This window comes from Oncorhynchus mykiss, chromosome 6 (assembly GCF_013265735.2).
Source record: "Oncorhynchus mykiss isolate Arlee chromosome 6, USDA_OmykA_1.1, whole genome shotgun sequence".
NCBI lineage: Eukaryota > Metazoa > Chordata > Actinopteri > Salmoniformes > Salmonidae > Oncorhynchus > Oncorhynchus mykiss.
Genome location: NC_048570.1, coordinates 47104443 through 47119847, shown reverse-complemented (window position 1 = coordinate 47119847; position 15405 = coordinate 47104443). Strand labels below are relative to the sequence as shown.

The 15405-nt window shown below is 41.1% G+C and overlaps 1 protein-coding gene across 2 annotated transcripts; it reads right to left on the bottom strand.

Moving 5' to 3' along the window:
* Positions 1 to 836: 836 nt before the first annotated feature.
* si:dkey-88e18.2 (interleukin-12 beta chain) lies at positions 837 to 9036 on the bottom strand. Of its 2 annotated transcripts, XM_036979106.1 has the most exons (8): positions 8769 to 9036; positions 4369 to 4450; positions 3943 to 4173; positions 3663 to 3765; positions 3129 to 3319; positions 2627 to 2775; positions 2322 to 2432; positions 837 to 1041 (listed from the first exon to the last, which is right to left on the bottom strand). In XM_036979106.1, exons 2-8 carry the CDS (start codon positions 4448 to 4450, stop codon positions 910 to 912), a joined length of 999 nt encoding a protein of 332 aa, XP_036835001.1. In that variant the 5' UTR covers positions 8769 to 9036; the 3' UTR covers positions 837 to 909.
* Between the last annotated feature and the right edge of the window lie 6369 nt (positions 9037 to 15405).

Genomic DNA, 15405 nt, shown 5'->3' with positions numbered 1-15405 from the left:
GTGTGTGTGTGTGTGTGTGTGTGTGTGTGTGATAGCTTGCAATGGTGTAAAGTACTTATATAAAATTACTTTAAAGTATTACTTATGTCGTTTTTCTGGGGTGTCTGTACTTTCGTTTTCTATTTATATTCTTGACAACTTTTACTTTTACTTCACTACATTCCTAAAGAAAATAATGTACTTTTTACTCCATACATTTTCCCTGACACCCTAAAGTACTCATTACATTTTGAATGCTTAGCAGGACAGGACAATGGTCCAATTCAGGCAGGTATCAAGAGAAAATCCCTGGTCATCCCAACGGCCTCTGATCTGGTGGACTCACTAAACACAAATGCTTAGTTTGTAAATTATGTCTGAGTGTTGGAGTGTGCCCCAAGCTCTCTGTAAATAAAAAAATAAAATGGTGCCCCCAAATATAATAAGCTTGTCTTACTCTATTGTTTGTAAGCAAGTGTAATTGTAAGCAAACACGGTTTAGCCTCGAAACATAGTTAAAACTACATAGATTGTCAGCTGTTTCTGAATTTTGGAGTGGTTACATTTCTCCAGCCCCATCACTCAGCCTGTACACCAAGACAGTGGCAGGTGTCCACTTTGTTTTGGTTCGAACTACAGATTGCCCCTTTAACAACCTTTATGTGTTGATGCATTGATGTTGTGATCTAATTTACACAGTAGATCAAAATAATTTCTGGTCACATTCATCAGATTAGCATTTTCATCTGAAATTTGCAGGAGTAAAACCATGTCTGCATGAGGACCATCCACTCTATAGACAAACTACATGGATGTAGAAAGTCCATAATCATCACTACTTTTTAGGAACATGTTGAATATTACATTTTATTGACATATTTAACTGTCTAGATCCCAGAAACACATAGTGATACGACAATACGATGTCCGTTATTCATTAGCAGTGAATGCAGATCTCGACTTAGTCTTGGTTCTCTTCTTTTCTCCAGTCTTGCAGCAGATGCTATCTTTTCCTTTGCGTTTCTCTTTGCATTTCTCCTCCTTTTTGCCTCCCGTAACCACCTGTAATAAGGTAAATGGTAGAGTGTTTCCTATCCATAAGCCAACCAGATGGTTATTTTGTTTGGGCACCTCATTCAAGAAACACAACAAAGATCACTTACTCTACAAAACTTGTAGGAAATATTTAACCTGATGTGTGTGTGTGTCTGTGCGAGTGTTTTGAGCGTGCGGCAGAGGAGGATGGTGGGCGAAGAATATAGCAGGATGGGCTCAATGTAATGGCTGGAATGGAATGAATGGAAAGGTATCAAACACATCGACTTGTGTTTTATACCAATCCATCCTTCTATTACTCTGGCCACTAGCACCTCTCTCTCTCTGTGTGTGTGTGTGTGTGTGTGTGTGTGTGTGTGTGTGTGTGTGTGTGTGTGTGTGTGTGTGTGTGTGTGTGTGTGTGTGTGTGTGTGTACTTGTATGTGCATGTGTGTACTTGTACGTGCATGTGTGTACGTGTACGTGCATGTGTGTGAGTCTCTGTGGACATATCTGTGGGTGCCTGTGTGTGTGTTTGTGTTTCTTGGTCTAACAGGATGTGATGGAATAAGTGTGAATAGGCTGCCCTTCACATTGAGCCACAGTACACAACACATTAGCCCAGCAATGACTCAGATGCTACATCACTGTCTATGTAGAGGCTTATCCATGAGACTAGTGTAAAATGTTTTGTGGTTAAATTATATAGAGTATTTTTGCTTTCTTCCATTTCTTAATTACTATACGATCATCAAGTTCACCTTTAATATGTTACAATAATACCAAACATCAACAAAAACACATATACTGTATGTACACCTCCCAACACATATATATACATAGTATAGAGTATACAAACAAGGAAACAGAAGTATGAGGCAGGAAACTCACAGCTCTTTTAATAGCAATAGTTGTGACGTACAAAGAGACAGAGCCAAACCATCAGCCTACACAGAAAAACCACCACAAAGATACATTGATAAAGGGACAGATATCACATCACACACTTGTACACTGTAAACCAGAGTTGCAATGGTGCTCAGTATAGAGGTTGTTGTTAACCCTTTTGTAGCTTTCTTCAGATAGTTATTATGAAATAGATAAGTATATAATTCAATAAATATGTCAATAGTTACCATTTTGCAGATTTACATATTTATTAGAAGGCACTAGTCTATGATAACCAGTGCCTGAAGAAATAATGGTAGCTTACGTTGGAGGGCGATAGTAGAAATGAAGTGATACTGTAAAAAGCATCTGCTAAATGTCATATATTATTCTATTATTATTATATCTTAGTTGGTTACATTTTTCCAGGGGGTCCACTGGCTCCAGGGGGAAGGGACCAGGGGGTCTCTGGAGCGGGCCCTCAGCTTACTGACCCCTCTCGGTATGAGAGGATTCGTAGAGTGCTCCTCCTAGAGAGCGAAAGGCAAAGGAGAGAGAGTTATGGTTTCATTCCAAAATTCCAGTGTGTGTCAATGTGTGCATAAGCTTGCGTGCGTGCGTGTGTGTGTGTGTGTGTGTGTGTGTGCGTGTGTGTGTGTGTGTGTGTGTGTGTGTGTGTGTGTGTGTGTGTGTGTGTGTGTGTGTGTGTGTGTGTGTGTTGTACCTTTCCGTTGTCTTTAAAAATGTATCCTATCTGGTGCTCCAGAGGGAAGTAGCTGGGTGGACAGTTCCAGGTGGCTGGCGGTTCTACTTTCACCTTCAATCTCTGATCCATCACCTGGCACTTCATCCCTGCAGGACTGTCTGGCTGGACTGTGGACATGTATATAATAGGCAGGGGTGTATTTATTAGTGCACAATACAGCAAAAAGGTTGCCCCGAAGCGAAACCTTTTACATTGGAAAAACGAAAACAAGCTTATAGGACAAATTCACGTAGATTTCAGGTCCATTTTCTTCCGTTAGCTTCCTTGTGAATTCAACGTTGTTACATAGACCTGTGATACTTGTTTTTGGTTTGCGTAATCACACATAACATTCTTACACACATGAGATTTGCAAACAAATGGAAATTAATTGTGTTTTAAGCCTTTCCTTACTCTGGAAAGAAGTACCATGGAAGTACATGGTTTTAATACCACCTGTTACGTAGGTGGATACACTCACCAATGTCGTGTAGGTAGAACCTCTTAGTCTTCCTGAGGTAATCCTGCCTGGTGATGGCCTCAACAGTGACCACTAGAGGAGCGGCCTCCTCAGTGTAGGGTGAAAGCGAATGTGTCAGTTCAAACTCCAACCCTCCATCTTGGAGGCTGGTCGTTGGGTACACCCAGGTGCAAGATTCCTGGCTGTCAGTACTAGAGACACATACAGAGGTAGAGTTTTAATTTGAGGGAGTTTGCTACAGCAGGAAAATAATCCTGCAGCGACAGGAAATGTGAATTTTGATGTGGATTCTAATTAATGGACATTTTAATTTCAAAGTGGAAATTACAAACTTTTAGAAGCCTTGTTAAAACTAATAGACTAAGTTTGAAATTCTCAGCAACAAAAGAGTGCTCAAATGAATATCCTACATCTGTACAGTGCACATCAGATTAAATAAGAATGTCTGTCTGTGTCTGAATAAAAACGATGAAAAAGGCTACGTTTGTATGTGTGTGTGTGTGTGTGTGTGCGTGTGTGTATGTATTTACCTACCAGTCATTGCCCAGCCCAAGACGGACAGCTGTGAATTCACTGTGGGTCCAGCTACAGTTAAAGGTGCAGCCATAAGACTTGGCCCGACAGCTGATTAAATCATCTACAGAGAGAGGCAGAGCATACACACACATACATACACACACACATAGACACACACACACACACACACACACACACACACACACACACACACACACACACATACAAACATGAACAACCAGACATGTGGTAGAAACATGTGGGCAATAAACTCTCTCTCTGTCACAAACACACACACCGTCGTCTGGGTTCTTCAGCTCCTCCAGTAGATAGATGGATCCTAGTTTCTTGTCTCCATCCCAGCAGCTGTATTCTCCATACCAGTCCACCTCATTCAGTATCAGGTTACGGCCTTGGACCAGAGTTTTGTCTAAATCCTCAGTCTCTCCCTCGTACTTCCACGTCATAGCTCCAGAGAATGCCGTGGGACATGTCAGAGTCACCAAACTGTCCCCCTTATCAACCATGTCTACAAGGGCGCACGCACGCACGCACACACACACACACACACACACACACAGGCTTCAATTAGATTCACAATAAAACACTGAGAGTACAGTATACATAAAGAGATACAGGCAGAAACCATTGATACTTACAATCAGGAACACACACAGCTCAGAGATAAAGAGAGAAACACACACACATACAAACACACACTCACAGAGTTCATGGAAGGAGGTGAGACCATTCACTGTCGGTAGAATAACACAGAGGAGCATGATGAGCCATGGTACTACAGTCATCTGGAGAGGAAAGAAAGTACAGGGGAGAGAGAAAGTCACAACGTATACAGGAGTAGGGTGAAGATGACCGTAGAGATACTAATCTAACATTAGTTTACTGTTTCACCCTAATGGTTAGGAATAGGACTTCTGGAGAGGAAGCAGACCACAGATCAGTTTATTGTTTCACCCTAATGGTTAGGTTTAGGACTTCTGGAGAGTAAGCAGACTACAGAGCAGTTTACTGTTTCGCCCTAATGGTTAGGGTTAGGACTTCTGGAGAGTAAGCAGACCACAGATCAGTTTACTGTTTCGCCCTAATGGTTAGGGTTAGGACTTCTGGAGAGTAAGCAGAACACAGATCAGTTTACTGTTTCACCCTAATGGTTAGGACTTCTGGAGAGTAAGCAGACTACAGATCAGTTTACTGTTTCTCCCTAATGGTTAGGGTTAGGACTTCTGAAGAGTAAGCAGACTACAGAGCAGTTTACTGTTTCGCCCTAATGGTTAGGGTTAGGACTTCTGGAGAGTAAAGCAGACCACAGATCAGTTTACTGTTTCACCCTAATGGTTAGGGTTAGGACTTCTGGAGAGTAAACAGACTATAGATCTGTGCCTATGGGAAACCTTTACCTGGAGTTACCTGGATTTATCCTATACACAAGGTGTCAGCAGTTTTAGTAGGACGCAGTCTTGGAAATTTGTGTTTGCGCGTGCCTTGAAGCCAGGACCTGCTAAAATCTGTTTCCTATTGAACATACTTCTTTCTGTAAGAAATTATAGTTTGACTACATTTTAGGGTATCTGAGGAGTAAATAGAAACGTATTTATATTAATTATAATAATTATATGACAAACTAGCCAGTACCTAATCCAAACTTGTTTTTTGGGGAATTCATGAAATCAATTTGCTCCACTTAGCTTACATATGGCATTATTTATACCAGTTACTCAATGTGATTAATTATTGGAAGGAAGTACAAGAAACTTTATTGTTAAAGCATTATAATTCTTAAGTAAATAATAGCTAACAAACAGGACTGACTACACAGGACTGTAAAATAAAACATAGGCATATCTATGTTAACCCTGTGAGATCATATAGATTGGATAATGTTTAGCCAGGTCCATAATTATGGATGATGAGCTGAGACTGTATAAAGATGAGAAAAAATGATTTTATGAAATAAATAATACAAATACTGAGCTATATTGTATGCTCGAAAAAAATAAAATGGTAAATGATGTTATTATACTAATACAATTGTTCAAAGAAATACATTTTGTTTAACAAGTAATGAAAAATATCTAAAAAAGATAGGAGTCAAAATTATTGGCATCGCTGTATTCAATTCTCTAGCCCACTCCCCTTGTGAGGATAAAGACACTGAGCCTTTTTCTAAAATGTTTTATGAGTTTGGAGAACACATTGGGGCGACAGGTGTCCTAGTGGTTAGGGTGTTGGACTTGTAACCGAAAGGTTGCAAGATTGAATCCCCGAGCTGACAAGGTAAAAATCAGATGTTCTGCCCCTGAACAAGGCAGTTAACCCACTGTTCCTAGGCTGTCATCGAAAATAAGAATTTGTTCTTAAAACTTCTTAGGGCTAAGACCCCTTTTTTCTCCACTTCCTGTCTGAATGACATGCCCAAAGTAAACTGCCTGTTGCTCAGGCCCTGAAGCATATAATTAGTACCATTGGAAATAAAACACTTTGAAGTTTGTAGAAATGTTAAAATACTGCAGGAGAATATTACACAATAGATATGGTAGGAGAAAATCCAACCTGATTTTTTTTTGAGAGGGACCATCCTCTTACAATGGCAAGTATAAGGGCATACTGAAAATTAGCTCCGTGGATGCAATTCCTATGGCTGGAGAGTAAGCAGACTACAGATCAGTTTACTGTTTCGCCCTAATGGTTAGGGTTAGGACTTCTGGAGAGTAAGCAGACCACAGATCAGTTTACTGTTTCACCCTAATGGTTAGGGTTAGGACTTCTGGAGAGTAAACAGACTATAGATCTGTGCCTATGGGAAACCTTTACCTGGAGTTACCTGGATTTATCCTATACACAAGGTGTCAGCAGTTTTAGTAGGACGCAGTCTTGGAAATTTGTGTTTGCGCGTGCCTTGAAGCCAGGACCTGCTAAAATCTGTTTCCTATTGAACATACTTCTTTCTGTAAGAAATTATAGTTTGACCACATTTTAGGGTATCTGAGGAGTAAATAGAAATGTATTTTGACTTGTTGAAGCAAAGTTTAGGGGTAGATTATTGGATTCCTTTCTCTGCAAGTTGAATGAGTGGATTACTCAAATCGATGGCGCCAACTAAACTGACTTTTTGGGATATAAAGAAGGATTTTATCTAACAAAACGACACTACATGTTATAGCTGGGACCCTTTGGATGACAAATCGGAGGAAGATTTTCGAAAGGTAAGTAAATATTTAATCGCTATTTGTGAATTTGCCGGGGGAGAAAATATTTTGATGTGTGGCAATGTCCTCAAACAATCGCATGGCATGTTTTCGCTGTAATAGCTACTGTAAATCGGATAGTGTAGTTAGATTAACAAGAATTTAAGCTTTCAACCGATATAAGACACTTATATGTACCTAAATGTTTAATATCCATCATATTTATGATTATTTATTTGAATTGCGCGCCCTCCAGTTTCACCGGAAGTTGTCCCGGTAGCGGGATGCCTAGCCCCATTAACTGACTTGCTTAGTTAAATTAAGGTAAAAAATATATAATTCATTGGAAGGGATCTTAGACCATTCCTCCATTCAGAAACTTTCCAGATCCTTGATATAATTTGTCTGCTCTTATGGACTGCCCCCTTCTACTTTCAAACCACAGGTTATCAATGAGGTTCAAGTCCAGAGACTGAGAAGGCCATTACAAAAAGTTGATTTTGTGGTCAATTAACCATTTCTTTGCGGATTGTGATTATAGCTTGGGGTTATTTTCTTGCTGGAAAATACACTTGGCAACCAGGTTTTTCGCAAAAATGTCCTGGTACTTGGTAAAGTTCATGATGCCGTTGACCCTAATATATGGAACTAAAATAGCACCTTATTAACATCAAAGATCCAACAGTTTATTTTACAGTTGGTATGAGGTACTTTTCTGCATATGCTTCCATTTTTCGACTCCAAATCCACCACTGGTGTGCATGGCCAAAGAGCACTATTTTCATGTCATCTATAGCTCAGTATTTGTATTACTTATTTTATGCAGTCTTTTTTGTTCATCTTTAATTATGGACCTGACTGTAAGCCATTCGCTGAAAAACATTACACACCCAGACTCCAGAAAGCGGTAGAGCAGGCAAACTCTGATATAAAGTTTGAATAGGAACCTTGGATATGCTCTCAAATATAATAGATCATCATACAAACATACACTGAATATACCAAACATTAGAAACACCTTCCCTGTGGAACGCTTTAGACACCTTGTAGAGTCCATGCCCAGACGAATTGAGGATGTTTCAATATTAATATTGAAAACATCCTCAATTCATCCGTATTGAAAATATCCTCAATTCGTCGGGGCATGGACTCTACAAGGTGTCAAAAGCGTTCCACAGGGATGCTGGCCCATGTTAACTCCAATGCTTCCCAATGTTGTGTCAAGTTGGCTGGATGTCCTCTGGGTGGTGGACCATTATTGATACACATGGGAAACTGTTCAGCATGAAAAACCCAGCAGCGTTGCAGTTTTTGACACAAACCAGTACGCCTGGCACCTACTACCATACGTTCAAAGGCACTTACATTTTTGTGTTGCCCATTCACCCTCTGAATAGCACACATACACAATCCATGTCTCAGTTGTCTCAGGGCTTCTTTAACCTGTCTCCTCCCCATCATGTTCACTGATTGAAGTGAATTTAACAAGTGACATCAATAAGGAATCTTAGCTTTCACCTGCATTCACCTGGTTAGTCTATATCATGGACAGAGCAGGTGTTCCCAATGTTTGTATACTCAGTGTATAAAATATATCACGTTGTGATATAATCGTTGGGTAGGATTTAGCCTACTGAAGGTTTGTACCATGTCAAAAGTTTGTAGCTGCTTTTTTCCTAAAGGGGAATTAAGCCTAATTAAACACAGAATATAGAATTTCAATTAAAAGTGAAATGCAAACTACAGTACGTCCTGCCATAGCCTTTGATGAGCCTACATGAACACAGAAAATTAGCTATTCATTGAATGCAAAAAAAATATTTACTGAAATGTAATAACCTATGTTTTCAGATCTAATTAATACATGGCATGTTGAATTGGTTCACAGCCCATAAGTTTGCTCAGGTCTTGCGCTTACCGTTATGCTGAAGTTGCGCTGGTCACGTTGATAAATTGTTGGCAGTCTGCTCGGTCAAGCTTGTAACAAAGAGTCAACTTGAGTTTCTCTAATTTTCTGAAAGTCCTTCTGTTTTATATGTTTGGCTACTGTGTGCTATTCAGCCTCTGCCCACACATCTTTGCCACGGACTTTTGGAAGATTAGAGGGTGGGTGGGGATTTGGGGGAGGATGAAGTTGGGTGCAATTCATAAGTAAACTATTAGTACTAGTAGAACTGTGTGTGCATGTGTGTGTGTGTATGTGTTGGTTTGTGTGTACGTACACATGCACCACAGTTCCATCTGAGATTAAGATCTTTAATGGTGTGACGTGTGAGGGAGTTGTAGCGATGGTCGTCAACAAAATATTTTCAGAAGAAAACCCTCCAGTTCGGGGCACTCCCTACACCCACCCCATACTCCCCTCTATCATACAGCAATGTCATCTCTCCTTGCTTTCTTTTTTATGATCAATATTTCATTTTTTTTGTTCATTATTCGGTCAGGGATACAGCAGGTACAATATTCATATTCACATCAGATAATATTTACATATATTATTCGATTTTCCATTAAATATTTTCTATATCTATTTCACCTGACCTTCTTTCAATTGTCTCTTCTTTAGCATTCAACACTTGTGTCATACATAGATGAATTTGCAAGTCAAACTAGTTTTTGAGGAAACATGTCCACATGAGGCTTTTTATCTTTTATCTCTCACAGTACAGTTTCTGTCTCAACCTTATGAGGTTTATTTTAGATGGGTGGAACTAGAGAACTAACTACTGACCCCAAACACACACACACACATATGCACACACACACGTACACACACACACATTAAATCATCATTCACATGTTCAATGTCTATGGGTCTTTTGTTCAGAGAGAACTCCACACGTCCCACTACGACATTATATTTTTATACGTTCATAGTGTGTGTGTGTGTGTGTGTGTGTGTGTGTGTGTGTGTGTGTGTGTGTGTGTGTGTGTGTGTGTGTGTGTGTGTGTGTGTGTGTGCACTTTCACCACAGTTCCATCTGAGATTAGATCTTTAAAGTTGTGACGTGTGAGGGTGTTGTAGTGATTCTCGTCAATCAAATTTTTAGAGGAAAACCCTCCGGTTTGGGGCACGGTGTGCACACAAGGCCTGCGCCAAAATTCATCAGTTGGATGGGCATTTGATTTGCATAGTATTTTTCACAGGACCTCCACATTTTCTTAACGGGTTTTATAGTGAAGACATGTAAAAATGCCTTTTAATGCGGCTTGAACACAACCGGTCATGTTTTCATCTGATTGTGAAACAAATCACTTCATGAGCCCTGTATCAACAGGTATAATAAACAGATATATATAGAGAGTTGAAGGTTTAATATATTAGGTTGAATATATTGATATATTATTATTACCTGCTAGATCTACTGTCTCTTTTATATTATGATATTTCAGCTAGATCTACTGTCTTTATTATATTATTATTACCTTCTAGATCTACTGTCTCTTTTATATTATGACAGACCAGCTAGATCTACTGTCTTTATTATATTACAACAGACCACCTGTATCTACTGTCTCCATTTCACTTTGGCCATTGATGTGGTCCTGCCCTCTCCTCAACAGCCTCAAATAGGCTATTTCATGTGGGTTGGGGTGGTGCGGCAGACACACGCATCTCACATTTCATGACATTACATGTTTATATATTGCTTCTAAATTTAAAAAAAATCACAAATACTATTTTATATTATTAATTTCAAACAAGGGCATTAGCATGATAAGAACTTACCAGTCCAAAACGATGTTCTTTCCTGTTCAAAAAATATTCCTCCACAATCGCTAAATGAAGCGTCCTACAACAATCTCTGTCTCACCTTCCCAATCAATTTATTCTAAAATTGTGTGTACATCTGTATATCTAGACTTAGATTTAGCTTTCCCTGACTTTGTCGCCATAATGATTGATATATAAACAGCTGAATCTGCGCATTCACCAAACAATGCGTGTGTAATATGCGTAGCTTCTTCCTGTATGAAACTTCAATAGCGAATGACTCACTTTACGCTGAAGCTTACTACATGGGTTGGTCTTCCAACACATGAACATGGCGTATTGCCGTTTAGCTCAGCTCATTGGCTATCTACCCAGCTAGATGTCAAGATGATCAGTGGTCATTGGGTTAAAAGACAGTCAATCAACGAAACAGCGGGCAAATCATTGGTGCACACTGATGTAATGACTTGTTGTCTTCAAATCGGTTTCTTTCAGTCAATACTAATGGCCCATCAGGTTTGATTGTTTTACAAACAAACCAGTTGATTGCAGTGAAACCAAACATGACTGGAAAAGTCACGCTCTGTGTGCGTTATTTACCTGGAATGTGTCATCGAAAATGGAATGAGACGGAATTCACGACACAAGCGGTTCACAAAATGTTTCGTGTTAGGCTATAAAAACGGATTTTATCAAACAAAAGATCATTCATTGTGTAACAATGAGCATTGGAATTGCAAACAGACAAAGATCGTCAAAGGTAAACTATTTATTTTAATGCAGTTTGTGATTATGTTACGCCTGTGCTGGTTAAATTTTTTTTATTTTTATGGGGCTCTATGCTCAGATAATCGCATCGTATTCTGTCGCAGTAAATCCTTTTTTAAATCTGACAACGCAGTTGGATTAGCAATATTCTAGGCTTTCGATACATGTGATACTAGTATTTTCATGAATGTTTAATATGACTATTTATGTAGCGATCACCGTATGTTGTGGAATTTCAGCCCGCTAGCGGGTTCCGTGCGCAGAGGTTAAGACACTAACAGCTTATAGATGGTAGGCAATTAAGGTCACAGTTATGAAAACTTAGGACACTAAAGAGGCCTTTCTACTGACTCTGAAAAACACCAAAAGAAAGATGCCCAGGGTCCCTGCTCATCTGTGTGAACGTGCCTTAGGCATGCTGCAAGAAGGCATGAGGACTGCAGATGTGGCCAGGGCAATAAATTGCAATGTGAGATGCCTACGCCAGTGCTACAGGGAGACAGGAAGGATAGCAGGTCATCCTCGCAGTGGCAGACCACGCAGTGGCAGACCGAGTTACACCAGGAATGCACAATCCATCAGAGCTCAGACTCTCCGCAATAGGCTGAGAGAGGTTGGACTGAGGGCTTGTAGGCCTGTTGTAAGGCAGGTCCTCACCAGACATCACCGGCAACAACGTTGCCTATGGGCACAACCAACCATCGCTAGACCAGACAGCATTTTTTATTTATTTAATCAGGTAGGCAAGTTCTAATTTTCAACTGCGACCTGGCCAAGAAAAAGCAAAGCAGTGCAATACAAACAACAACACAGAGTTATATATGGAATAATCAAACATAAAGTCAATAATAGAAAGGTCTATATACAATGCGTGCAAATGAAGTAGGATAAGGGAGGTAAGCAATGAATAGGCCATATTGGTGAGATAATTACAATATAGCAATTAAACACTGGAGTGATATATGTGCAGAAGATGAGTGTGCAAAGGAGCAAAATAAATAAAATAAATAACAGTAGGGGGATGAGGTAGTTGGATGGGCTATTTACAGATGAGCTATATACAGGTGCAGTGATCTGTGAGCTGCTCTGACAGCTGGTGCTTAAAGCTAGTAAGGAAGATATGAGTCTCCAGCTTCAGTGATTTTTGCAGTTCGATCCAGTCATTGGCAGCAGAGAACTGGAAGGAAAGGCGGCCAAACAAGGAGTTGGCTTTGGGGGTGACCAGTGAAATATACCTGCTGGAGCGCGTGCTATGGGTGGGAACTGCTATGGTGACCAGTGTGTTGAGATAAGGCGGGGCTTTATCTAGCAGAGACTTATAGATGACCTGGTGCCAATGGGTTTGGCGAGGGCCAGCCAATGACAGCATACAGGTCGCAGTGGTGGGTAGTATATGGGGCTTTGGTGACAAAACGGATGGCATTGTGGTAGACTGCATCCAATTTTCTGAGTAGTGTGTTGGAGGCTATTTTGTAAATGACATCGCCGAAGTCAAGAATTGGTATGATAGTCAGTTCTACGAGGGTATGTTTGGCAGCATGAGTGAAGGATGCTTTACTGCGAAATAGTCAAGTCGATTCTAGATTTAATTTTGGATTGGAGATGTTTAATGTGAGTCTGGAAGAAGAGTTTACAGTCTAACCAGACACCTAGGTATTTGTAGTTGTACACATATTCTAAGTCAGAACCGTCCAGAGTAGTGATGCTGGACGGGCGGACAGGTGTGGTGAGCAATCGGTTGAAGAGCATGCATTTAGTTTTACTTGCATTTAAGAGCAGTTGGAGGCCACGGAAGGAGAGTTGTTTGGCATTGAAGCTCATCTGGACGTGTCCAATGAAAGGCCAGAAGTATACAGAATGGTGTCGTCGCCCTCTTTGGTTCCTAACTTCCCTGAAAAGTTGCATATCGCGGGGGCTATTCGATGCTAATGCAGTACGCCATACAATGTTTTTGTGCTGGTCAAGGGCAGTCAGGTCTGGAGTGAACCAGGGGCTATATCTGTTCTGGTTCAACATTTTTGGAATGGGACATGCTTATTTAAGCTGGTGAGAAAATCCATTTTAAAGGATAACCAGGCACCATCTACTGATGGAATGAGGTCAGTATCCTTCCAGGATACCCGGGAAAGGTTGATTAGAAAGGCCTGCTCGCTGAAGTGTTTTAGGGAGCGTTTGACAGTGATGAGGGGTGGTCGTTTGACCGCAGAACCATTACGGATGCAGGCAATGAGGCAGTGATCACTGAGATCCTGGTTGAAGAGGTCAGGTAGGTTAGGATGATATCTATGGGGTGCCCGTGTTTACGGATTTGGGGTTGTACCTGGTAGGTTCATTGATCATTTGTGTGAGATTGAGGGCATAAAGCTTAGAATGTAGGATGGCCGGGGTATTAAGCATGTCCCAGTTTAGGCCACCTAACAGCACAAGCTCTGAAGATAGATGGGGGAAATCAATTCACATATGGTGTCCAGGGCACAGCTGGGGGCAGAAGGTGGTCTATAGCAAGTGGCAACTGTGAGAGACTTGTTTCTAGAAAGGTGGATTTTTAATAGTAGAAGCTCAAGTTGTTTGGGCACAGACCTGGATTTTAAGACAGAACTCTGCAGGCTATCTCTGCAGTAGATTGCAACTCCGCCCCCTTTGGCAGTTCTATCTTGTTGGAAAATGTTATAGTTAGGGATGGAAATTTCAGGGTTTTTGGTGGTCTTCCTGAGCCAGGATTCATGCACGGCTAGGACATCCGGGTTGGCAGAGTGTGCTATAAAACAAACTTAGGGAGGAAGCTTCTAATGTTAACATGCATGAAACCAAGGCTTTTACGGTTACAAATGTCAACAAATGAGAGCGCCTGGCGAATGGGAGTGGAGCTAGGCACTGCAGGGCCTGGATTAACCTCTACATCACCAGAGGAACAGAGGAGGAGTAGGATAAGGGTATGGCTAAAGGCTATAAGAACTAGTCGTCTAGTACATTCGGAACAGAGAGTAAAAGGAGCAGGTTTCTGAGAAAGGTAGAATAGATTCAAGGCATAATTTTCTCTGGTTTGAGTCGCTCTGTGCTGACTGGTGAGAGTTGTCCAGGCTAACGGTAGCTGATGACCGTTAGCCGTGGTTAGCTACTAGCAAGTAGCTAGTTAGCTGGCTAGCTTCTGTTGGGGATTCCGGTTCAAAGTAAATAAAATAGCAGATCCATACCACATTGGGTGAGGCGGATTGCAGGAGAGTATGTTGAAGTTGAGGTTAAGAAAAATATCAAAAATATATGCAGAGAAAAAGGATATAAAAAGATGTATACACAATTTATACATGGAACACGACAAGACGAGGACAAAAGACGTCTGACTGCTATGCCATCTTGGAATGCTACTTCACTGACGAGTCACGGTTTTGTCTCACCAGGGGTGATGGTTGGATTTGCGTTTATCGTTGAAGGAATGAGCGTTACACCGAGGCCTGTACTCTGGAGCGGGATCAATTTGGAGGTGGAGGGTCTTTCATAGTGTGGGGCCATGTGTCACAGCATCATTGGACCAAGCTTGTTGTCATTGCAGGCAATCTCAACGCTGTGCGTTGCAGGGAAGACATCCTCCACCCTCAATGGTACCCTTCCTGCAGGCTCATCCTGACATGACCCTCCAGCATGACAATGCCACCAGCCATACTGCTCATTCTGTGCGTGATTTCCTGCGAGAGTGTTCTGCCATGGCCAGCGAAGAGCCCGGATCTCAATCCCATTGAGCACGTCTGGAACCTGTTGGATCGGAGGGTGGGGGCTAGGGCCATTCCCCCCAGAAATGTCTGGGAACTTGCAGGTGTCTTGGTGGAAGTGTGGGGTAACATCTCACAGCAAGAACTGGCAAATCTGGTGCAGTCCATGAGGAGGAGATGCACTGCAGTACTTAATGCAACTGGTGGCCACACCAGATACTGACTCTTACTTTGAACCCCCCCCACCCCCCCCTTTGTTCAGGGACACATTATTCCATTTCTGTTATTCACATGTCTGTGGAACTTTTTCAGTTTCAGTTTCTCAGTTGTTGAATCTTGTTATGTTCATACAAATATTTACACAT

What these genes read in the sequence shown, in the direction of transcription:
- si:dkey-88e18.2 (XM_036979106.1), bottom strand. Translation starts at nt 4,450, where the DNA reads ATGACTGTAGTACCATGGCTCATCATGCTCCTCTGTGTTATTCTACCG. An exon ending in GTTCTACCTACACGACATTG is followed by an intron (nt 2,776 to 3,128) that starts GTGAGTGTATCC and finishes ACATGTCCACAG; the next exon opens with TCCAGCCAGACAGTCCTGCA. An exon ending in AGTGGACCCCCTGGAAAAAT is followed by an intron (nt 1,042 to 2,321) that starts GTAACCAACTAA and finishes ACCTTATTACAG; the next exon opens with GTGGTTACGGGAGGCAAAAA.